At 35.2% G+C, this 24,954-nt stretch overlaps 7 protein-coding genes across 7 annotated transcripts; 3 read left to right on the forward strand and 4 right to left on the reverse strand.

Moving 5' to 3' along the window:
• Positions 1–59: 59 nt before the first annotated feature.
• Positions 60–4,735, reverse strand: MONOS_5704 (putative DUF214 family protein). Its single transcript, XM_067875878.1, has 7 exons — positions 4,596–4,735; positions 4,354–4,543; positions 4,200–4,301; positions 3,846–4,085; positions 3,607–3,678; positions 3,349–3,503; positions 60–3,249 (listed from the first exon to the last, which is right to left on the reverse strand). Exons 1-7 carry the CDS (start codon positions 4,727–4,729, stop codon positions 642–644), a joined length of 3,501 nt encoding a protein of 1,166 aa, XP_067719298.1. The 5' UTR covers positions 4,730–4,735; the 3' UTR covers positions 60–641.
• A 2,026-nt stretch (positions 4,736–6,761) lies between these two features.
• MONOS_5703 (putative krr family protein) lies at positions 6,762–9,009 on the reverse strand. The gene is made up of 2 exons (XM_067875877.1): positions 7,334–9,009; positions 6,762–7,265 (listed from the first exon to the last, which is right to left on the reverse strand). Exons 1-2 carry the CDS (start codon positions 8,999–9,001, stop codon positions 6,918–6,920), a joined length of 2,016 nt encoding a protein of 671 aa, XP_067719299.1. The 5' UTR covers positions 9,002–9,009; the 3' UTR covers positions 6,762–6,917.
• Positions 9,010–9,146: 137 nt separating this feature from the next.
• MONOS_5702 (Adenosine kinase) lies at positions 9,147–10,679 on the forward strand. The gene is made up of 3 exons (XM_067875876.1): positions 9,147–9,220; positions 9,291–9,369; positions 9,419–10,679. The coding sequence occupies exons 1-3, from the start codon at positions 9,160–9,162 to the stop codon at positions 10,488–10,490; spliced, it is 1,212 nt and encodes a 403-aa protein (XP_067719300.1). The 5' UTR covers positions 9,147–9,159; the 3' UTR covers positions 10,491–10,679.
• Positions 10,680–11,224: 545 nt separating this feature from the next.
• Positions 11,225–13,003, forward strand: MONOS_5701 (putative Protein kinase; the record flags this gene model as incomplete). The annotated part of the gene is made up of 3 exons (XM_067875875.1): positions 11,225–11,273; positions 11,323–12,132; positions 12,324–13,003. 3 exons carry the CDS (start codon positions 11,225–11,227, stop codon positions 13,001–13,003), a joined length of 1,539 nt encoding a protein of 512 aa, XP_067719301.1.
• Positions 13,004–13,871: 868 nt separating this feature from the next.
• MONOS_5700 (uncharacterized protein) lies at positions 13,872–16,658 on the forward strand (the record flags this gene model as incomplete). Its single annotated transcript, XM_067875874.1, has 3 exons — positions 13,872–13,959; positions 14,010–14,892; positions 15,033–16,658. 3 exons carry the CDS (start codon positions 13,872–13,874, stop codon positions 16,333–16,335), a joined length of 2,274 nt encoding a protein of 757 aa, XP_067719302.1. The 3' UTR covers positions 16,336–16,658.
• MONOS_5699 (putative DNA-directed RNA polymerase III subunit RPC5) lies at positions 16,652–19,622 on the reverse strand. Its single transcript, XM_067875871.1, has 4 exons — positions 19,321–19,622; positions 19,148–19,254; positions 17,430–18,930; positions 16,652–17,212 (listed from the first exon to the last, which is right to left on the reverse strand). The coding sequence occupies exons 1-4, from the start codon at positions 19,559–19,561 to the stop codon at positions 16,923–16,925; spliced, it is 2,139 nt and encodes a 712-aa protein (XP_067719303.1). The 5' UTR covers positions 19,562–19,622; the 3' UTR covers positions 16,652–16,922.
• A 296-nt stretch (positions 19,623–19,918) lies between these two features.
• On the reverse strand, positions 19,919–21,877 carry MONOS_5698 (uncharacterized protein). Its single transcript, XM_067875870.1, has 3 exons — positions 21,676–21,877; positions 21,581–21,616; positions 19,919–21,514 (listed from the first exon to the last, which is right to left on the reverse strand). The coding sequence occupies exons 1-3, from the start codon at positions 21,856–21,858 to the stop codon at positions 20,273–20,275; spliced, it is 1,461 nt and encodes a 486-aa protein (XP_067719304.1). The 5' UTR covers positions 21,859–21,877; the 3' UTR covers positions 19,919–20,272.
• Positions 21,878–24,954: the final 3,077 nt, after the last annotated feature.

Here is a 24,954-nt window from a genome sequence, read left to right on the forward strand (position 1 = left end):
CAATCACTTTATTCAAAATGCACATGCCCTCCTTGCACTGTTTGCAAAAAGACATAAAAAAACAAATAAATAAACAATTTTTTTTTTGATTTTTTGATCACTTCACATGAAAATAAACAAAAACATAAAAGAATATCGATACAAAAACAAAAGAAAAATATCTCAAAAAAAAGAATGAACCAGAAACCACTAATGAAATAAAATACATGCAATACCAACAGTCAAGCAGAAATATCATTTAGTCTTCAATATTGCATATAAATGTTTATAAAGCAATCACTTGTAAATAATAAAATTACAGTGCAAAATAACACATCTTTAACATAAATTACATTATTATTATATCAAAAAGCAAAAGAGAAACAATATGATTATACAAAATAAAGAAAGAATTAGATATTTATTAAACATAAATTCTTTGAAATGCTATCGATTATAAATAAATAAACATTTAAGATACTATTGCAAATATCAAACGAAAAATCAACACTCGACTGTGTTTAACAAAAACGTGAAAATTATCTCAAAATTAGCAAATATTCAAAAATGAAAGTTCAACATTTCGATAAATATTTACAATTTAAAAAATATAACATAATTCTTGAATAATTCAGAAAAATAATCGAAATACAAGCACAATTTTACAAAGATCTCATACAATCTGCAATTTGCATGCGCCTCAAATACGACAGCGGTGCAGAGGTAGACAAATATCCCAGCAGCATTGAAATAAAAACCAGCACAATCAGCGTCACATATGGGAAATAAAACTCAGCCTGGCCAGCTTCCATCAACTGTGTTATCTGAGAAGTTATCATGTACGACGAGACCATCCCTGAAATCACCCCCATCACCGCAGCAGCCATCACCAAGATAAACGCCTCTTCAATGAAGACCCTCCGCGTCTGGAACTGCGACATCCCCATCGACCGCATCATCCCGTAGTCCTTTTTGGATGACAGCACATTCGACGACATGGCAGCAACAAGCGAGCACTCCCCGAGAAAGCTCATAAACAGAGCACCAAACGCAAATGCAGAACGCAGCAACGTGTCCATCAGAACGAATCCTTCATTGAAATCCTTCTTCGTCCAGATATACGCACCATATGTTGTGCTGCTACTTGAAGCAAATAGAGATGAAGATATTTCATTGTCTTGTCTTGTTAATGATTCACTTTCAAATGTCTTTATGAGAGAACTAGGTTTTCTGGGATCATATAAGGACGAAGCAGCAATGCCATCTGTATTTATGTTTCGTCTCATTATTTCTTCATTGGAAAATTCCAAAAATTCTTCGCTCACATAACGATTAAAATTCGCATTTGACGTGTTTTGAGATGAGGCAGCAGTATCAAAGAAAGTTGCTTGAGAAGAAGGTTCAACAGCATGTGAAAGAGATGCTAGATTATTGGAACGATGTTCTTTTAATTTGAGTCCCAAGCCATCAGTTCTCGAAGAAGCTGCTCCTTTCTTGTACTTCACGTTAACAGACATGACAATGATGTCATCAAAAGCGGATGACGCAAACACACCGTTTATGCTTTCAATTGCCTCAGACATAAATGGAAAAGAGACAGGCATAAAAGAGGCAGTTGGGCTGTCCACAAATAAATAAGAGCGTGGCATCGGCATTGACGAGACAAACGCACCAATTGTCAGATTTTTGAAAATAGACGACAGCGAAATAGAATTTATCTTTCCATTAGCATCTTTGTTCTCTTTCTTGATTGACTCTTTGTCTATCTCATTGAAAAGTGTGTTCGAATAGAATGGCAAGTAATAAGATGCCACTGCACTGAGATTCTTCGTCATCACATATCTGTCACCCAAATTAGACCGCAGCTGCTTTTTGAAGTTTTTAGGCACAATCGCCATTGGCAAGTCATAATAGTCTGCATACAGCTGCTTGATGATGTCGTCGCCTGTTAGTTTCTCTTTGTCGTTCAACGTCGATTCGATATGCCAGACTTTCTCGTCTGTTGACTCTTTGAAAGTGGGAGAAGTCGCCACCAGATCGAACAAGCTTTGGTGTGAGCGTCCTCGGTTCGTCATCATCACGCTGGCTTCTTTCCCTCCTTGTTGCGATGACAGGCTTCTGCCTGTGTATGAGAATGTCTCAATCACGTCTTTGTACTCGTCTAACAAATCTTGAACCCATGTCAAGTCTTTTATCTTCATTCCATCATCAACAGCAATATTCTTTATAAGCGGAGGCGGGAAGAAAATAGAACCGTTCCAATTCTCGTAATCACGGAATATTGAACTACTTCCATACGTGTAAGGTTCAACGCACAGATCACATGCATAATGCTGATATTCTGATGCCTTCAATGTGTTCATAAGTGTGCTTGTGATGATATCCATTGAAAACACAAAGCACAGAATCAGCGCAAACATAATAGTCGTCCCTCTGTTTCTCAGTCTGTGCAAACTGAGGTTTTTTGCTGCCATTTTCCGAACCGCTTTTTTCTCCCAGAAAAGAAACACTGTTGCCACAATTGTTTCAAAAATGTATTCAAAATTCACACAAATCAGCACCAGCGCTGTCATCACGCAGATCACCAGCCCAATCAGCAGCACTATCATCAGCGCCATGTTTCCAGCCGCCAGCGAATAGGGGAAGAGCAAATACACACACGCTCCAATCACTGTCAAGATTAGACCATCAACAAGCAGAGTATACGAAGAGTGGACAGAATCACTTCGCTCGATAGTGATAAGCACTGCAGACGTGTTCGTGTGCTGCACATCGATCGCATCATGCAGATTTGTTGACAGTGCTGTCTGAATTGGGAAGAATGAAGCAACCAGCGTCGAACCCAAAACAACAAGAATCGTCAAAATCACAGACCACATAGAAAGCATAACACTCAGGTGCATATCTGAATCCTTTGTTATTCCGTGTATAATCGCCACATTAATCCCCTGAGCTCCAATAATTCCTATTATGATTCCAGGCACAGCAAACGTGAAGGCTTGTATCACAATCAGCATCACCACGCCGAACCTGCCCATTCCATGCACACGCATCAGCCCCAGCTCGTAAGCTCTTCCTTCGACCGACCGCTGGATCTGCGAGTAAATGATCAAGACTGTAATGACCAGGAGGATTACAACCATCATGCCCATTGACATAAGCATGACCTCGTCAAAGGACGTGTCAGACTCTGGCATCATTTTCAAATCTGCGTATAGCTCTGCAAAATACAGTGCATAAAGTATGTTCATAGACCAAGAGTTTAATTTTCTGTTGAGTGTTCAAGTTGATGATTTTTATTCGTGTAGAGAAAAAAAGTGTGTAAAAATATGTTTTCAAGAATATTTACTGCAAGTTCAATGATCACACTTAGTTGTAATTGTGCTGTCTGTATATAAATAGGTTTTATTTCTCGGAACCTGGCATGCACAAACAATCTCTGAAGCATAATCATTCATATTTGCTTCTAGAAAATGATCTTTTTTAACAATTTCAAATAATTCAGGTGGCAAATTATCGACAATCTGAAATGAATAGGAGGATAAGAGCAAAGAACAAATTGAAAAGAATAATGTTACAAAAATTCTATAAAAGCAAAAATAATAATAATAATAATAATAATCATACGTGTTCCCACACATTGTCTATTTCAGCATATATCGTAGCCGAACCATATCGATCTTTGTCATTTTTTTGTACCTATCAATTGTCATCCGATAAAAATTAAAGAAAATTAGTGTTTTGAAAAAGGTACATCGTTTTGTAAAAAAAAAAAAACAAAAAAGTTAATTTTAAAATGCATTTGCATGTCACATAATATGAAAGAAAAAATTAAATGCAAATATTCACTATGCTAAGCCACAAACCGCAGCTACTTCAAATGGAACAGAAAAATTCTGAAGAAGTTTCACAGCTTCAAGCAAACGATTGGGTTCGTATTTCTTAATAACATCAAAAGCTATAGGTGATAACTGTGACATATTCAAGCGCAAATTTACAACACTACCGGTAGTCCAAGAACTTGAACTATAAGTAGGTTGATCAACTATGATTTTTCCTTTGGGTATAGAGTCATAATTATTCTTCCAGCCAAGGTCATATTTTTCCTAAATTACAGAAATTGAAATAAAACGAAAAATGTAATTTGTTCGTGTTGAAAGAAAAATGAAAAATTTTTTAATAATTTATGCATTGATTATAGAAATTCGTTAGAAGCATACTTCTAGCCTGCTATTAATTGCCTTGAAACCTGCAGGTAAAAAATAATTAGAAATTGACGCATATAAGTAATTTGTTGATACACGAGGAGTGCACATTGAATACTGTTATCAAGTCAACGTTTCATAAATTACAATTTCCAACAAAAATTCAAACTTCTTCTCCAAGTGGATCAAGGATTTCTTTTGCACGTGTAGCATTCAACCCAGAACTTTCAGTTCGCAAAGCAGGCTTAATTAGTAAATCACCATCGGAAAAATGCATAGATAACGATGAAAATTTCATTTCGGGCTGCTTTGTGGCAAGGTTCAGCACAATAGGAATAATCAAACTTACAAGCAAACATCTAATCAAGAAAAGTGTCGCTTTTAAACGTAAATTAATAATTGAAGTCAAACCCAACAACACCCCAACAAAAACTACATTTGTTGTGCTTCATCTCTCTCCAACTTTGTGAAATATAAAATCGTAAATAAGCGCATGCAACTTTTCCTTGACTTTTATCTTCTTTAACAGGTCTATATAAAGTCATTGTGCTCAATGAATACTTCTTTGAAAAAAAGGCTGATTATAATAAATAATATTTGGATCAAAAATTAATTGATCGATTGATTTTTTTAACAAGGAATAAACAATTGTGAAAATAAGACAAACAATATTAAAATTTTTTGCATTGGTTACGAAAGCAAACATGCGACTTTTTCCGTTGAACAACTTTTTTTTTAGTTATCCCCTGTTAAAACAAAACAAATTTTTGATGATATATTAAATCATTTTGATATGCTTTTTGAATTTTTAAAATCAACATCTGCGTTACCTTGAAAAAGGAAAGTTCGTTTCAGTCAGTGCCCGGAACCGTTTTTTTTTTTTTTTTTTTTTTTTTTTTTTTTTTTTTTTTTTTTGGTTTTGTTTCATAAATTTTTTCTGAAATATCAAATCAAAACAAAAATATTTCAAACTTTTATATGACCTTTTGAAATAAAAATTTTTTCAAACACATTTTAAGTCACGTTTTTAAAATGACTTTACCCTCAACTGGCACTTTTTTGTTTTCGATGACAAAATACGGAGAAGTGTGAAACGGCTTTCAGCATTTTAATGAACAATTTTATGAAAGTTGACACAATTTATTACTGGACAATTATTTTAATTTTTGCATATTATTTAACGAGATGTCTCATTATTTCTGAAAACTTCCTTTTGTTTAATTTTCAAGTAAAATAAAAATTTCACATTTTCATCAATTTTCTGTTCCAACAACAAAACTTATCCAAAACACAAATAATAACATTGTTCAGATTTTGTTTCCATTTCAGTGATGTTTTATTTGTGTGAACAGAAAATTGATGAAAATGTGAAATTTTTATTTTACTTGAAAATTAAACAAAAGGAAGTTTTCAGAAATAATGAGACATCTCGTTAAATAATATGCAAAAATTAAAATAATTGTCCAGTAATAAATTGTGTCAACTTTCATAAAATTGTTCATTAAAATGCTGAAAGCCGTTTCACACTTCTCCGTATTTTGTCATCGAAAACAAAAAAGTGCCAGTTGATGGAAAAGTCATTTTAAAAACAATACACGATTAAACAAAAAATGATTCATATTTTTTTTGGAAGTTAAATATTGAATTAATTCTACGAAGATAATTAAAAAAAAATAAAGTTTGCGCAAAAAATACCGGACAAGATCGATGTCACAATTACTGCAAGAGGAATAATTCCGACAATTTTCCTCAAAATATGTGTCATCAATGCAAACTCACGTGACATCCATGACTATCAGGACAGCCTAATTTGTGCTCAGAATAAGTTATTTTTGATATCTCGGAGAAATAGGATTTTGATTTTCTCCGAAATTACAAAAATTATTTTTTTAATAATCCGTCGACGTGAAAAATGAAAGTTTTGTGTATCAATTGAGTTTTCATTAATGAGAATTTTTCTGAGGAAAATTGTCAGAGTTATTCCTCTTGCGGTAATAGAGAAATCAATATTATCCGGTATTTTGTGCGACGTCCGGCATTTAATGCGATATCTGTAACAGTTTTTTACTGGAATGAAAAAAAAAAAATTTTTTTTTTGAATATGAAAAGAATTGAAATTAGAGAATAGCATTGAATGTGGGTAATTATTGTAGAAAATATATCATTTCTATCAAACTTTTCATTTTGCAAATTAGTTTCGAAAGTTATGAATGTGCACTGAAAATGAATAAGGCAATAGATAGATAACTTTTTCATGTATTAATTTTCGACATTGACTTTTTAAACAAAATTAACAAAAATTTTATATTTTTAATAAAAAAAGTTGGCTTGTGATATAGGAGGGTTTTATTATCAGCATTCAGAAAAAAGTTTGGTTTTCAAAAATAATTACCAAAACAAATAGATCAAAAAATTGAATTTTTCGTAATAATAACAAATTCTTTGTTCTATTAATGCTTTATTTTGTTTCTTGCAAGCATTTGACAAACACAAAAATCAATAAAGAGGTTAACGTCAAGCTGTCATAAAAAAGGAGTCTTGATGAAAGATTTTTCATTTAAAAATCAATTTCAGAAATTATTATATCAAATTATTATTCATATTTTTTCAGTTAAGTTGTGAAATGGTGAAATGCTTATATACTAATTAACCTGTTTATAAACAAAACGTTTAAAATGTAAAAAATATTCATTTTACATAAAAAATAATTTTCAGCTCTATACAATGAATTCTTCACGAGTTTGTATTATTATTTGAGCTATGCCTTTTGTTTTTCATCTTCTTTGGCAGAGATTTTTCAAAATGTTTTGCATCATGTACATCAGCTTTGTGTGTGGGCCTCACATCTTGCGTCCCCTTTCTCCCTTCACCTTTGAAGCTTCTTTTATTTCCTTTCCATTTCCTGACCCATTCGCGTTTCGGAGGCTCATCAGTTTCTCTGTAAGGCGCTGTTATGTACTTCAAAGGCACGTGCCGATTCAACCAATCGTCGTCGCTCTCCAGCACTTGCTGGACAGTCAGATTATAATTGTGAGGATGCACACGACGGTATTTGAACCGCGTTTTCAGACCATCGGCAATCTAATAGATAAATATTCACATAATGATAATAATAATAATTAAATAAAATGGTAAAAAAATAAGCAAACTATATCTTCATAATCTAATTCTCCTGAATTTTCTTTCAAAAATGCCTTTAATTCCTTTTTTGTGGCTTGTAATTTTTCTTCTTTCGCTTTATTATCAGCGCCTTCAGTTGCTTTGACTTTACTTAGCATCTCTTCAAATCTTTTCAATCCTGTTATTTTCGCTTTTTCTAGCTCTTCCTGTTCCAACGAAAACGGATGATCGCTTTTTGATTTCGAATCACTTTTCTTTTGCTTGTGTTTTGACTCTTCTTCGCTAAGCTTCGATTTTGTCTTTGAAGTCGAATCATCGCTTTCTTCGTCATCTTCTTGATTTTCGCTATCTCCTTCTCCAAGGATATCTTCGTCCCAATTCTCTATCCCCTTTCCGTCATCGTCTTCTTCGTAATAATCATCATTAAACATTTCTTCCATCAGCTTGTCAAACTTCTCTTCATCAAATTCCTCGTCTCCTTCAACAAGATCCCTAAGCTCCTTTCCGTCAAGCACTTTATCTTTCTCTATCCCTGCAAGCTCTGCAATTTCCGACAGCTTTCTGTTTGTTTCTTCTCTTCGCATTGCTTTCAGCCGCTTCACCTCTTCTTCATGCCGCTTGCGCATTTCCTCCTCTCTTTCATGCTTTCTCTCCCTTGCTTTCTTTCGCTTGCTCTCCATACGTCTCAGAGAACCCTCTACAGCACCACGTGGAAATGAAACGATTTCCGTGCCTCCAGGCTCCTCAAATCTAAAGTTGTACTTCTCTTCAAATTCCTCCTGTCGCTCAAGATCTTTTTCATCATCTTCCAGAAAAGCATCTTCTGTTCCCTCTAAATTTAATCCATTTCCTGTAGCATTACCATCGCTTCCACCTTCTGTTTTTCCAAAATACTGATTATCACCATTCTTTTGAGTTATTCCTTTTCCTTTTGCATGTATCCATTTCCGATCAAGTGTATATCCAAAAAGCATTTTGTCTTCTTCACTGAGAGGTTGCTTGAAAAGTTCTTCGGTTGTGTATCGTAGTTTGCGTTTTTTGAGAAGGCGCGCTTCTTCAGATTTTAAAAATTCTCGATAGGACTTTTCCTCTTGAGCTTTCTCTTCTTCATTTTTAACTTTTGGAACAAGAAAGTCATCATCCTCAGCGCTTTCAACATCATTCACTTTTTTTCCCCCTCCAGCAGCAGCACGAATAAAGTCATGCTTTAGTTTTTCCTGCTCTTCAATTGGAGTCATGAATGAATCTTTTCCTTCTTCAAGCTCAGAATCATCATCTTCTTCAGCTTCCAGATTATCATCATCAACAAGCTTAGAAATTCTCTCTCCAAGGTATGCCTTACTGTGAAAATAATCACCAACGGTCATCTTTTTTTCTTTATTTTTATTTTGTGAAGATGTTGATGAAGTATTTTCTTTTTGTGTCTCATTAAAAAAAGAAGCTTTTGGATCATAAACAGAAGGATCTTTATTTCTAATTCTTTGAATTACATCAAATATTTGTGCGTCTAATGCAGGATCAACATCAGTGCCTTCATCTTCTTCTTCACTTTCAGAATCACTATCCAAATCAATTCCCATGTCAGCAGCTCGACTAAGTTCTTCCTTTCTTTTTCTTTCTTCGTATTTTTGTGCGTATTGCTCATTTAGCTTCCATTCAACCCTGGAATTGTCATCTTCATTAAAGAGATCTGTCATGACAATTTTTCATTAAAGGGTTAATTTTTTGTGAAACTTTCTTCATTGTTCATTATAACATATGATAATGTTTTCTAACATGCAGAGGAAATAGATAAATAACCATATTTTTAATATTCTGTTAATCCCTTTTTTGGATTGGATCCGAAATTTGATCGATGGCATCATCACACGCAACGATTCTTGGCATTGGAAACCCTCTTCTCGATGTGAGCGTTGGTATGCAATATTTATTGCTGTAAGATTCAGTGGCAATTAATTATCTGTTTCATTTTTATGAATTTTTAAGAGGTTGATCCTGCAATGCTTGAAAAATATAAGCTGGATGCAAACACCCAATACCTTGCATCACCAGAAACTCTTCCATTGTATGCGTAGTTCACTGTTATTGATTTCATTTTTGTTTAAAATATTTAGGTTCAAGGAATTGGAGACAAATCCAAAGTGCAAAAAGATCCCAGGAGGCTCTTCGCAAAATGCTATTCGTGCTGCACAATGGCTCAGCAAAACTCCAAAATTTGCTGCATTTGTTGGATGTGTTGGCGATGACGAATTTGGAAAAAATCAACGTGATATTCTTGTTTCTGAAGGTGTTGATTGCAAGTATGAAGTCATTGAAACACAACCCACAGGAACTTGCGCTGCATTGATTACGGGCAAAAACAGATGTTTGATTGCAAATATCGGTGCTGCTGGCTTTTTCCACACCGCTCATATGTTGAAGCCGGAAATTGCCGAAGTTGTCGAAAAAGCAAAAATCACTTATTGCGAAACATTCTTTGTAACTGTTTCAATGGAAGCGTTACTGATGGTTGGTCACAACGCATTGGTTCATGCTGATGAAGGAAAATTATTTGCAATGAATCTTAGTGCGAAGTGGGTGATTGATGGACATTTGAAATGCCTTTTGGAGCTTATTCCGTATTCCGGATGCGTGTTCGGAAATGAAGATGAAGCCCGATGCTTTGCAGCGGGGATGGGTTGGGACGAAAAGGAAGATATCATCACCATCGCAACTAACATTGCCATGTTGCCAAAATTAGCTCCTCAACAAAAGCGTTGCGTTGTGATTACCCAAGGATCAGATCCCGTGGTGATGGCAGTTGCTGAGTGGGGAGTTGGAGAGAAAGAAGGAGAAAAAGCTCCTCTTCTTCCAGTTGGTGGAGGAGACCACAGAGGAAAAGTTCAGCCACCTGCATTGCCCTCTTCTTCAGCAAAATCATCATCAGAGACACAATGCTCAGAATCTCAATATTATCCAGAACGCCATGCACGTGTTACAGTGTCCACATTCCCCGTTCAACAGATTCCAAAAGAACAATTGGGAGATACAAATGGATGTGGAGATTCATTCGTTGGAGCGTTCTTGACAGCTTTGTCCAAAGGCAAGAACTTTGAGGAATGCGTTCATGTTGCCAACAAAGTTGCTCAAGTTGTTGCTCGCGCAGACGGATGCGTGTTCCCACCAACATGCGAAATTGAAGTGTAAGTTATTTTTCACTCAGTGAGCAACGATGCTTGTGTTCATTACATCAAACCGTTTATTTATGATTTATTTATAAACGTCATTTATCATTTTGTTATGTTTTTCTTTTTTCAAAATAGTTTTTCATATCTTTTGCTCATGAAAATGCAAATAATAACATAAAGAGCACAAATAAAATTATTTTTAAAATAACATTTATTTAAAAAGTTAAAGCATGAACACTAAAGAAATAATTAAGTATTTCACTCAATTGTTTTTCTATTTGATCAAAAATGAAATAAAAAAAATGAATAATCAAAAAAGTCGATGGGACGACGATGAAGATGATAATATTGAAAGTTTTAACAATAAGAAAATAATAGAAACAGATGCACACCCGATAAAACGAAAAAGAGAAGATGACTCAAAATCCTCAGTACGAGTTAATCCTGAAAAACCTCTTCCACCTTGTCGCTCTGTGAATTTGTTTGAAAAAATTGGTAAAATCAGTGAAGGAACTTTTGGAATTGTTTATAAAGCAATGAATAAAGAAACAAAGGAAATAGTGGCCTTGAAAAGATTGAAATTTGGAGAAGATCCAACAGGTTCAATTTTTCTTTGATAACTTAAAATTCAAGTAACATTCTTTTTTATAATTGTTATTTTTCATATGGATTTTCTTTTTGTTGTGTTACTGTGATGATTAACTTTATTTATAAGGAATTTCAATCGTTTTATTAAGAGAAGTCAAATTTTTAATGCAGACAAACCATCCACATATTCTACATGTATCTGAGGTTGTTAGAGGTTTGAATATTAGTACGTTTTACAGTGCTAAACGTGATGTTTGTTTTAGGAACTCATTTTGGAGATTTTTTCCTTGTGATGGAATATGTTGATTTTGATCTTTATGATTTTTTAAAGACTACATCAACAAAAATTCCCTTGATACTTGCAGAAATTAAATGTGTATTGAAGCAGCTGCTAGAAGGAATCGAATATCTCCATCGTCATCACATCATCCATCGAGATTTGAAAACTGGCAATCTTCTTTTGACAAAGCAAGGATCATTAAAAATCGGAGATTTTGGATCAGCAAGAGAAGTTAAAAGAGTTGAAGAATCTAAGCAAACAAAAAGCATAAATGCTGGCAAGGATTCATCTCATTTGAGCACAGACAAGCGAAATTCTTTATCTTCATTCAGTTCCCACAAAGAAAGGATCGACAATAAATCATTTAGCTCGCAAACTTTTTCATCTCAATCATCAATTCCATCAAATTTAGCTATTTCCTCATCGTCATCGTCATCCTCTTCCTCTTCGTCTCATTCAGCTACCCCATCCGTGACATCTCAGCCCACACCTCCCAGTGCATCCTCTCTTATTGCATCGTCTCGCGCAACAACACAGCAGCTGACACGTGGAGTGACCACTCCAACATACCGCGCACCAGAGGTGTTTCTGGGATCAAGCACATACACAGGCGCTGTAGACATGTGGGGAGTTGGATGCATTTTCGCAGAGCTTGTGGATGGAAATGTGCTCTTTATGGGCAGGTCAGAACATGAAGTGCTCAACAGGATATTTCAGGTGGTGGGTGTGCCAAATGAAAGGAACTGGCCTGGCTGGGAGTCGCTTCCAGATGCAAAGAAGATCAGTGTGAAAGGTTTGCGCTAAAAGTTACTGCTTATAAAAAGAGGATATTATGAAATTTGAAGAAAATTTGAGTTTAGTCTTTTTTTCATTAGATTATTTATGTTCTATTTATATTTTGATTATTTTCAATATGTTTGTAATTAAACGATTATTTATCTTTATTTTCCCCTCATCTTTATGTTCATTCTTATCAAACATTAGCTACAAAATCCCGCTCCCAGCTTGAAACAGGAGAGCTACGCCTTCATTTTTCGCGTCTGACGCAGAACGGATTCAATCTGCTTGCGTCTCTTCTGTCGCTCGACCCGTCTCTACGCCCGACTGCAGCAGAAGCGCTGCGCCACCCGTTTTTTGAGGAGGAGCCGCGGCCGCTGCCGACGCTGCAGATGATGAAAGGGAGGTTTGAGCAATTTGCGCAGAGGAACGAACGAAAAGTGGAGAAGATAGGAATGGCAGATGAAGAGGAAGGAGGGGGTGGAGGAGATGGTGAAGGCGATGAAAATGAAAGAGAAAGGATACTTGCGAGATATGAAGCGAAAGGATCTTCTAGTTGTGTGCCAATTGTGAGTGACCAGAGGAAGCGAATAATTCAGATGGAATTGAATGAGGATCGATATGCAGCAGGGATGGACGAAGAAGATGAGTCTGATTCTGAGCTGCATCGTGCAAGAGAGAGCGAGGAATTATTGAAAGCTTATATGAATTCTGTTGTGGGAGACAGGCCATCAAAGGCAGAGAAAGATCAAGCTAAACGTGAGTCATTCATTGATAGCTTGGGAAAAACACAAAAGGAAGACAACATTAAAAGCAGGTTTCAAGAAGCAAAAGCGTCTTCGGCTGCTGTTCATTCAACAATTCCACATTCAAAATGGGATGAATGAATATGTTTGCAGTTTCTTAGAGTTAAAACAGCTAAATATTGTATCAATCCTAAAGATAAAATAATGCTGAAGTTCGAAAAAATTGTTTAGAAATTCCAAAAGTGCGCATCTTAACTCCAATGTGATGGACAGATTCTTTGTTGTTTGTTGCGAAAAAAACAAAATAATACAAAAACTGCTTATAATGAAACTTTTTAACTGACTTTTTAACTGTGCCATTTGTTTGGTTTAACTCATTTTTGAATGCATTTGTATAATCACAAATTTGCAATTCAAACTTCTTTCGTCAATTGTTCGCAATCTATCATTTCATGAAATGACTTTTTATTAAAGCCTGAAATTCGTAAAAATTTGAGTTGAAGTTAGATTTAAACTTTTAATTTGTTCTTTTTCTGTTTTTTGAATAAAGCAAAGTTACAGATGAGACGAAAGCTTTCTGTTATTCACATTCAAATTTGAGTTTTTGTTTCTTTATTTATTTTAGATTTTGTGAAAAATTCGTTCAAAAAATTAAATAAATAATAATAATTATGGATAAAACAAAAATTTATGTGCTAAATATTAAGTAATGAGCATACCTCGCGGAACAGCATTAAAATTATATCAATCTACAATAGATGGAGATTATCTTACAGTTGCACATTTAATTAAATTTTTGTCTAGAATTCCAAGAAACAGATCCGAATTTCTTTTTTTATCTACAATACGATTGCTTGGAAGGAACTTTCCACAACGACTTAATAATCTTTTAAGATTCATACAGACTATTCTTGCTGATGAAGAGAGAGCACGAGTTCGAGGTGCACTTGCTTTGCTTCACATTAGATGTCTCGTTGAATCTGGCGATATTCGTCAAGCATCACCTCTTATGGTTCAATATTTTTCAAAAACATTGCTGCATTTATCTGCTACAGCAACATTTTTTGATAGCATATTGTCACTTATGGAAAGGGAAGGTTTTCAAATTTGAATATTTTTATTTATTACAAATATTTTTTCTATAAAGCAAATTATACATCTTTTAGCGATGTGACAACAAAACTTAATCGAACTCTAGATTGCTGCAGAGAACAGACAAAACAACTTTCAATCTTAGCACTTCATGGATTGTACTTAAGCTATGACACATACTCTCAATTATCTCAATTCAATAAAAGCATGGTTACATATTTGCATCATCAATATAATCTATTAATTGGACGCAATCCTCATAATGCGATTGGGTATCAAATGATCGTGCCTTTTACAAAGCTTGTTTCAGGAAAAAAACAATTTGTAAATGAAGAAAAGTCTTATCCCTTATATGTCACATTATATGATCTGTTGCACATATCAACAGAAAACAATGCCCAACGAATTGTAGAAGAAATGATAGAAATATCAAGAGCAGCGGTGCAAGCACGAGCTGCTGAAAGTGGTTCACAGCGAATGAATATCGCTCCAATGATGAGCGCAGACGATGGAGAAGGCGAGAAAGAAGAGGAGGAAGAAGAGGAAGAAGAGGAAGAGGAAGAAGAAAGCGACAGCGAAAACTTTAACGATCAATCGTCCGAAGATTCTGAGAGCAGAAATCCCGAAAAAGACAAAGAACGAGAGACACAACATGGCACATCAGAAAATAGCAATCAATCGCGAAAGTCCAAAAGAAGAACACAAACTGAAGTGAGCAACCGAAAAAACAACGAAAAGAATACTGCCGAATCGTTACGAACAACACGCAGAGGGAGCAAAGGCGCAACTTCAAAGCGCAAGAAGCAGAATCTGCCATTGCTGTATAACTGGCTGAAGGAGAGCAGAGCTGAGCTGAAGCCGGAAGAAATGGCAGCTCTTTGTGGAAGATGGATTGTTGCCGATCCATTTGCGGAGTATCCGTTGCTTATGCTTCATCAGTGTGTGAATTATTTATTATAACATGCAATTAATTGTGGGTTTTTTTATTAATAATCTATCTTCAATTTATTTTTGCAATTATTAATCTTTCGTTTCAAATACCCGATTTCTATTTTTCATCTTTTGCAATAATTTTCAGTTTGTGGCACATGAACGAAGGCGGAGTAACAGTTCTTGACATTCTCAATGCGCTTCTGCTTCGTTTTTCTCAGCCAGAAACCGTTTTGGCTTCATCTGCTGCTTCATTCACAACAGAACTCCGAACATCAGAACCCCCCTCGCTGCTCAATCTGACGCGAAGCATCAGGGTCGGAAGAGTTAGAAACAGCAGCAGTTCTGAAGCATCTGCTAAAGGAGAATTTGAAGACATTAGTTCCGATGATGATGAAGAAGGTTCCGGAGAAACTTTGGAAGATCCTGCATTTTCTCCGTGGGTGATTTGTGCAGAAGCATTCATAAGGTTTTTCCTTCTGCTTTCACAAAGAGCACCAAATTCAGAGTCTGCCATGGGTGCTGAAGAGGAAACAACACAAAGTGCTGCATCTTCCTCTTCTGCTTCCTCTTCCTCTTCCTCTTCCTCTTCTCAAAATGATTCTCTCCCAGAAATAATTGACTTAGAAAACACAGTTCCTTCCCCGCCAACTGCCATGAGAACTCGCCAGTCGCAACTGCAGCCACCCGTCTCAGCTGAGCCTGAGTCTTTGTTCCCTCGTCTGCCCGAGCGGCACGTGGATGAGCTGATCACACGAGAGACGATGGGCGAGTGGCTGCAGATGCTCCCGTTTCAGACATCGCACTGGGGAGTGTCGTTTTTCCGCATGTCGTATCCTTCGTTCGAGAAGTGGCTGCAGAACGAGGCAGAAACGGTGGGGCTGTTCGAGGCGTGCGGGAAAGCGGTTGTGTGTTCATTGCTGTATCCTGAGGAAGAGGTGGATGGAGCGAATAGCAGGGAAGGGGCTGAAGCAGGAATTGAGGGAGGAAGGGAAGGAAAACAAAAGAAGGAAAAGAAGGAAAAGGAGAAAAAGAGAGAAAGCCAAAGGAAAGGACACAAAACTAACTCTGACAAAGAAGCACAAGAAGATCTCAATGAAGAAAGTTCTTCAAAGAACAGTAAAGAAACACGTAATGAATTCAGAAACGAAGAAGGCAGTAAGTCTTCATTGGGCGCATCTTATCTGCCAGCGACGTATCCTGGAGCGATGCGCAAGGCTCTAAATGAAGGATGGTGGGGGATGCTATTAGCAGAGGAAATGATTGGTAGCAGTTCTGAAATTATGAAAGCAGAAACGAGAGTGAAAAAGATGAAAAACGAGCAAATGAATGAGAAGGAAAAGAAAAAAATGAGAAAGTTGAAACGCGCATTGAACGATACAAAACAGCAGATTTTTGCTGCTGCCCAAAAGGAAGTTGAGAAAGTCTACAAACTCTTTTCTCTAACCTGAATATATTTTGTGTTTGCTTTGATATTTCAAATTACATGAATGCGTTTATCAGCATAATGGTTGGTGCAAGTTCAGAGCAATGGCAAGCGAATTGACGAGTGTTCGAATGAGATCAATTCGTTTACTATGGATTGCATCTGGACAGCCATCAGTGCTTTGCAAGAAAGCTCGATTTCTTGTGAATTTTTATGACTTCTGTTTGATTTTATATCTGAATGCTTTCACATTCAACAATATTTTTCTTAATCGAATTTGAGAAAAACATGTTCACATAAAACATTCTTTTGAGAATGTTTTGATAAAATAATTGAGAAATGAATAAATAATAACGTTTTTTTTATTATTGGTACAAATTCAAATAACAAAAAGGCAAATCAACTTTTTTTTCAAACAAAATTGAAGTGAAACTAACAATTACAGTTTGCTTAGAATAAATAACACTGAAAAAATGTCTTAAAATGCAAAATGAAAGACAAAAGTGATCATTTATCTGCGAATTTGTGTACAATCATTGCTCCGATCTTCCATTTTTCAAATATCACAATATAAACATCTGACACATCCACTTTTCATTCTCTTCGCTCCTCTCATTTGAATCTCTCCTCCTTCCTGACCTGCTCGAGAAAGTTTCCGCACTGCTTGTTCACGATGTCCAGCGCCTGCCTCAGCATCTGCTGCACGCGGCTGTTCTCCTTCTCCACCACCCGCGGGAACTTCTCTTCCATTTCGCTGTCTCTTCCGAAGATGAATGCTGCATACACATCTGATGGTGATGATCCCTTTGTGGTCATCGTGTTCTCTGACAGAAGCAAGCGCCGCTGCGCAATCGGAAGAAGAGAAAGCGCTTCGATCGATGCAATCGGAACCAAGGCTGGCCCTGTGATGTTTAAAAGGAATTTGTAAATGTGAAGGAAAGAAATTGAATGTGAATAAAATAAAAAATGAATGTGTTGCCAAAAAATAAAAGAAAAAAGAAAGAAAGAAAGATCCATTTATTTTTTTAAAAAAGCACTACGATAAACAAGCAAATAAACAACAGCAATCACATCATTAAGTTTAATAGCATTCAACAATGTTATCATCAGCATTCATACTTCCATTGACCTGGTTGGCCAGCGATCCGAGAAGAATCTCTCTGACTCTCTGCGACAGCCCTCTCCACCGTGGTGACGGCTGCTCCACCCACCAGCCGTGGATAAGGACAGCCACACGGCTCAGCTCAGCCACCACATCTGCTTCATCAACTGTCACATATGAAATCCGCTGCTGTGCTGACGAAGACGGAGAAGGCGGAGGGACAGAGGCAGATGTAGGTGAAGGTGTGAGGGAGAATGGCGCTGGAGAAGAACTGGGAGGCGGAGAAGTCGATGGAAAGATTGTCGATGCAGAAGCCAACGGAGACGGAGAAGGAGCTGGAGAAGGGTAAGGCAGCGACTGCACATTCTTCCCTGGAATCTCTCCATCCATTGTTCGAGTGTCGATTCTTCTGCTTGTTCGCTTCCCGCAGTACGTCATCAGTGCGTCCTCCACCTCGCTCAGCCGCACCATCTGCCCTCTCCGCACAAGCACTGTGACGCACTCGCGCAGCGACAGCTGCTGCAAGTCGGTGTGGCTCAGCTCGTCGTAGAAATAGAAGCCTCTTCCGGACTTTTCGATGTTGAACAGCAGCTTCGAGATGAACTGCGGCGTCTGCTGCTGCTGCGAAGTGATCGACTCGGGTGTGGTGAAACGCCGGAGAGAGGAAAGAGACACACGCAAAGGAGGATCGGGGAATGCCTGGTGGAAGTACTGCCGAGGGCCGACGGATGTGTGACGGAACAGAGGAGAAGACTGCGAGGGAGCGGAAGAAGACGAGGCTGAAATGGATAAAGATGTTGGAGTTGATGATGACATTGCAGAAGAAGAAGATGATGATGATGAAGCAGAAGAAGCAGAAGCAGATGAAAGAGAAGCAGATGAGGCGTCTTGAGAGCCAAACAAAGAAAAAGGAGCAGCATCTGCCGAGCCTGGCTGGCGCTTCTGCGAATACTGAGTGAGAGAAAAGCTGACTGGCGCGACGCTATCTGCAGAAGACGGAGGAGCTGTCGTGCCAGAAAAGGAAGACGCAGCGCCAAGACTGGGAAATGGGTTTAAGTCGCCTTTGTCGTCTGCTGCTGGCAGACCTGCTCTGATTGGCAGGCGATCTTCGCCTCCAACTGTCAGAATTCTCCTTTGTGTCTCCACATCCTTGTTGTCGACGAACCCCAAAGTAGAACTGTTCAAAATGCTGCTGTCTTCAAAGTCATATTCCTCCCACTTTTCTGCTTCTTCGCTTGCTTTTATCTGGCCATACAACACCCGCCGTCCGTAAGCAGAACGTTCCTGGGGCAGCACACCGCTAGATATAATTCTGCTTTTCGGCTTTGGATTGTTCCCAATCGAGCGTGTGCTTGTTGTTGCACCTCCACTAGAAGCAGATCCTGCTGGCTTTGGAGTAAGTGGAGGCGGAGATACAAATTCCTGCCCCTCTCCAATGATATTCTTTCCATCCTCTTCATCAAAATGTTTAAAAGAAGGGAAGAACTGCAAAAACGTTGGGATTTGCGTGATGTACAACTATTTGAAAAATTAACCATTAAAAGAAGTAAATTTATTGCAAATACAACAATGTTATTCAAAATTCATTCAAAAATTTCTCATCTTCACTTTCACAAAAAAAATGAGCGGTCCTCAAAAAGGGGGGATAATAAAATAAATATCAATAATTTACATATCATTCAAACATATTCTTGTTCATGCGAGAAGTATTCAAATTTTTTGTGATATCACAAACCTTTCCTCCAGATAAGTATCCAACCATCTGATTTGCATGTTGCGTCACAACTTGAGAAGCCAAAGTCAGAGTTTTCTTTCCTCGTGCTTCACTTGCATCTACGGATTCTATTGAAATTCAATAACATTGAAGCTTCATTTCAAAAAAAGAAAAAAAATTCAAAATTTTCATACGACTGTCATAACATCCAAGCTGTGAATTGTGATAAAATTCCATCTCCATAAGTTGTTGGTGACGTTTAATTCGACATTCTTTTAATCTTTCAAATTCATATGGAATGTGTGCTGGTCGCAAAGGATACAAAAACATGCATAAATCTTCAAAATTCTCATTTAAAACAATGTCATATTCAGCAACAATTTCATCTTCATCATCTATAGTCTCCTCTATTTTAATTTCTGGGTCAATATCCATTTTCGGTGTGCTGAAAGTGGTTTAAAACTTAATTCTATTTTTCACACCGATTTTTTCAACTGATGGTATTGATCAAAAAATAAATATTTATGAAATTCTTAAGAGTCCGAAGCAGAAAATGAAATATGCGAATGAATTCTACAATTTTCCTATAATTCATCATTTTTTAACATTTTTTCAACACTTGATTTATTGTTATTTTGAAAAGATGAATTGCAATTTCACATTTAGTCAAAATCGAATTCAATTCATATATTTCACGTGTTCAAAATTAGAGTCAATTTTGCCAATATTTCTTTAAAGATCAACACTGAAATCAGGTTGTTTTTATGTAAAAATAAACAAAAAAGACCAAATCATATTACAAAAATATTTTCTTTAAAAATGGAAAAAATTCAAGAAATGACAATAGCAAAAAAAGAATCGCAAAAGAAAGTATTTTGAGTTTGATAAACTTCACAAAAAAAGCAACCAAAGTGATTTCCAAAATCAGATCCCAGAATGCAAAGCGATATCAAGATAATTGTTCTAATCAAATTATTCCAACTGATAATCTTTGAATGCGTATGTTGAATTTATATGGTTGTTCAGTAATTATCGTTATTTGATTGGATATATTAATGTTATAAAATTCTCCTTTATTTCAAAAAACCATTTCACTGTTTGGCGTTAATCGCAAATGCAAATCAATTCATCCATTTTCTCTTGCTTTCATTCGATCAACAGAGCTATTGCTGTTTCCAGGTCTCTCTCTGCAACAAGATATGTCTGTATCGCTCTTTCCCTGTCAATTCCTGTGCATTCTATTATTGCTCGAACATCGTTTTCTCCGTCTTCTCCCAAGTCAATCGCTTCTCCTCCTTCTTCCTCTGCTTCTCTTGTCCTCTCAGCTTCTTCTTCCCCCTCCACTCTAATGCGTTCGTCGTTTTCTTCTTGTTCTTTCTTTTCTTTCTCCTCTTTCTCCTCTTTTTTTCCCTCTTCTGCTTCCGCCCTTTCTTCTTCTCTTTGAGTTGCTTCACAACTGCTTTTGGTTTCTTCGTTCTTTTTTTCGTTGAAAGTGATATCGCTTTTTTTTCCTGCTTCACTCAAATTCTCAATCTCATCATCCTTATTTGTCTTCTTCTTGCTCTTATCCTTCTTGCTCTTCTTCTTTCTTGTCGATTCGCGTTCTCTTTTCCTTTTGCTTGTTGTTTTCTGAATTTCGAAGCTTTCTCTTTTTCCTTCTTTGCCATTTTCGTCTTCTTCATTATCATCAATTGATACAATAGTCCCCATCTTTTTCAATTCAACGCTCCTATCTTTTGCAGCCGATGCAGCTTTCCTTATTCCTTCGATTAGCCGTCTTAATTCTTCTTCATCTCTTTCTTTCTCGCTAATTCCTTCTCTTTCTGAAATCCCATTTAAATTTCTGTGATCGACAAGTCCTTCTTCTCCTTTCTCCATTCTTTCTGCTTGTGCATTTATGGTTTCTTCTATTTCTTTTGTCTTTTTAATTTCGCTTATTTCTCTCAAACGCGACAGAACATCAAATATCACTCTTGCATTTCCTTCATCTTGATTTTGATCATTCTCATCTTCTTCCTTTTCTTCTTTGAATAAATTGTATGAAACATAACCTTTTTGCGTATTCTTTCTATATTTATTCCAAAGCTCTTTTTCCTCTCTTCTGAAGCCCTTCCACACTTTCCATTTCCTTGATTCTTCTTCTTCAAAGCATTCTTCAAATGGTTGATCTTGACTGTCTTCGGTAACTTTTTCCTCACAAACATCGATTTCATTTTCCATACTAAGTTTTGACGTTTCATGCATACTGTTCTTTTCTGTGCTGTTTAGTTTTATTTGTTCATCATTTATTTCGTCATCTTCATCATCACTGTTTGATGAATCATCCGAAAAAGATGACGAGCCAGATTCTGAATAAAGTTTCTTTGCTGTTTCGATTTTTGATTCTTCCTTAATATAAAAGCATTTTGAAAATGTGCCAAAAATTTAAAAAATAAAATATTAAAGTTTGCAAACAAAATCTTCAAATGCAACAATAACTCCATAATCTTTCTATAATTACAATAGTTTGTTTATGACAATGTCGATGCTATTAATTTTAAAAAGCAAACGATATGTATATCTTGAAACGTTTCATTAACGCCGACAGTTTTTCCGTTAAAATAATATTTCAAATTCTCGCAAGCATCGCCTGTTTCTTCTCTCAAGACCAATGAAAGTCCATATACTTTTTCCTCTTCTCGTATATTTGCGCAAATGCTGCCTCCTCCGAATTGTCGAACTATAATTTTCATCAAGTTATTCAAGAAATATACCCAATATATTATTATTCGAAATTTTTTCAGTTTTTGATTTCAAAAAAACAAAATCTATTCAAGTGTCTCTTTATGATAATTCAAAAAAAGAAAATATAATTGAGTGCAATGTATTCGTATAACATACTGTTAACTGTTTTTTAATAGTCCTATAATTCTTTTATCTTTTTTATTGCCTCTTTCAGATACTGATTTTTTCTGTCAAAAAACTTCGATAAAGACATGTAATTGTTGCCGAAAAACAAATATTCCATCAATGTGAATTTTCAACTCTTTTCTGATGAATTCATATGGGTCATTATTTTTGAAATCATAACTTTTTTCGGGTTGCAGATTTTTCAAACTTTGTTTATCATTGTGAAGAGCTTTTGAAATAAGATGCTCAATTTATCACAACTGTTTTAAAAATTTATGATTTATCTGAAAAAAAGAAAAAATTTCTTTATAGTGCTTTTTTACTTTTCAGTGATCATTAATCCATATTTTTTGGGAAATTTTTGAACCGAAAATTTTTAATGAAAAAAAATGATTTCATAAATAATTACCCATATTATGGGTGATTCTTTTTGAAAAGTCACAAATGTTTAATTCTCAATAAAATCAAAATTTCAAATTTTACTTAATATTTTGTTTACAAATGTCAAACTTCACTTAAATGGAATCCATAACTTGATAATGCTATTTCAAACATTCTTAAGGAGATTAGTGAGCTGAAACAGAGATTTGAGCAAAACATGAAATTTGAGATTTATTTGAAATTTAAACATTTGTGACTTTTTAGAAAGAATCACCCATATTCAAATGTGTGATTTTTTTTATTCTGTATTTTCTCTTTCAAAATTTTCTGTTACAGAATTCACTTTAAATTTTAACAAATGAATTTAAAAAAATTATCTCTCCTTTGAAAGATAATTTTTTATGAATAAAATATCAAATATCGAGATTTTAAAAAATTATTACACTTTTTTCCTTCATTAAATTTTAATTTCTTTCTTAAAAAACAAAATCTAAGAAGAATCAAAGCTCCGGAAAAAATAATAATTTCAAAAATTTCCACCCAAATAATATTTTATTTATCAAAAATATCGGTAAAAAAATATCGGTTGAATGTGTTTCTATTAATACTTGAAAGAAATAAACATTTATCGAAAAGGTGTTGACTTTCTTGTATATCAAACACTGTATTTTAAAGTTCTCGCATCGGAGTCAACTTTTAGTAACAAAATTTCTTGTTAAAAAAATAAAGAATCCTTCTTATTATCAAAACCAGGAATATTTTTGATAAAAAAATGTCAAACATATCATTTGTCAAAGAAAATTTCATTGTTGATAAATGTATGTTGCTATACGGTTATTTCAAAAACCAACAATTCAAAAAAAAAAAAAAAAGGGAACAAATTGAAAAATGTTTTAAAAGTTAAAAATTTTGATTCATTTTTAAAATTTCTGACCTTTTTTCAAATGTTATTTTCTTTCTGAAAGAACATGGCTGATCCTTTTTGAAATCAGGTTAATGTTCGAATTTTGATTGAAAAGAATATTTTTCATTGGGATAATGAAAAATTGAACGAAAACAGTTAAAAAATACAGCTCATTATGATGTTGAAAAAATGAAAATATTTGTCAAAAATTCCATTGAGATCAAAAATTTGATCAAATCTCGAACGAAAGAATGATTGCATAAAGGATGACCCATATTTTGCTTTTGATTTTTCCTCCGAATTCAACACATGGGACAAAATATTTGACTGCAGGCATTTTCATTGAAAAATTTTGAATCTGAGATGATCTTTTTGTGATCAAAAATATGAAAAAAAAGGGTTTATTTACAGAAATACATGTGATGTCACACAACATAATGTCATTATATCAATGACGTTTGCTTTCAGAGCGGAAAATAAAATTTTTTTGGGAATCTGGTTTTGTTAAAAAATGTAATAAGTTATACAATTTTTTCATGCTTTGTGCCTTAAAAGCTTGAAAGTCCGTTTTTTCCCCCACATTTGCTGCTGTCATTGGATTTTTCAAATTTCTCACTTTGGAAGCTCCAAATTCAACAGGTTAGATCTGGTTAAACGAACGATAGGGTGGAACAACTTTTGTGGGTATCAATAAATGGGGGAAAATACGGACTTTCAAGCTTTTTTTGCACATGGAATAGAAAAATAACTTCGTTCATATCTTTATTTCGCTTTCTCAGATTTCAAAATAAATTAGATTTTCATAACTGTAAACAAACATTATTGATGAAATAACAAAATGTTTTGTGACCTCACATGCATTTCAAAAAATAAACCAATTTCTGTTGTGTTTTTTAATCTCAAAAAATCAATGAAAAGTGCATAATTTTTCAATGGAAATGCATGAAGTCAAATATTTTAACCCAAATGTTATATTGCAAGTTTCTTCATCGATCAACTTATTTTCTGTTTTCAAAGAAAGTGGACTTGTGAATGATATTCGTAAAACTCCTTCAACAGCGCAGTGTTTTGAATGAAAGCTTCGAAAAAAGAATCGAAATTGTGAAATTGTATAACAAATCATTGCCACTTTCATATATTAGATAAATAAGACAGACGAAGGGAGGGGAATGGGGAATAATGAACATCGATAGAATGTCAGCTTATTTTGGACTTCCGAAATAGATTTTTGTTTTTGAACAATTGATATGTCGAAGAGTTTTTTTTTCATTCGTATTAAATCACTCATTTGTGGCAAAATATTTTCTTTAATGAGTAAAACAAAAATTTGTTCCAAATTTTTTCTCCAACCTTATCATTGTAAGTCTTCCATTCCCATGTCAAAAATTTACAGAAAAATTCCAAAATTGAGACAAATATTTGTTTGAGCAGAATGGAACAAAATTCATAAAGCAAAATTTTTCGTCCCATTTCAAAACAATATGACAAAATTAACAAAATATTCACAAATCTTTTCCGAGAATTGTATGTTTCAAAAAGAATTAACATTTTGCAAGAACAGTGAATATCCGAATATATTTGCACCATATAATTTAAAAATCTTTTGAAATTGATTGTGGAATGATCAAAAAACAAATACAGATATCGCATGAAA

This window comes from Monocercomonoides exilis (genome assembly GCF_001643675.1).
Source record: "Monocercomonoides exilis strain PA203 chromosome Unknown scaffold64-419423, whole genome shotgun sequence".
Taxonomy (NCBI): Eukaryota; Preaxostyla; order Oxymonadida; family Polymastigidae; genus Monocercomonoides; species Monocercomonoides exilis.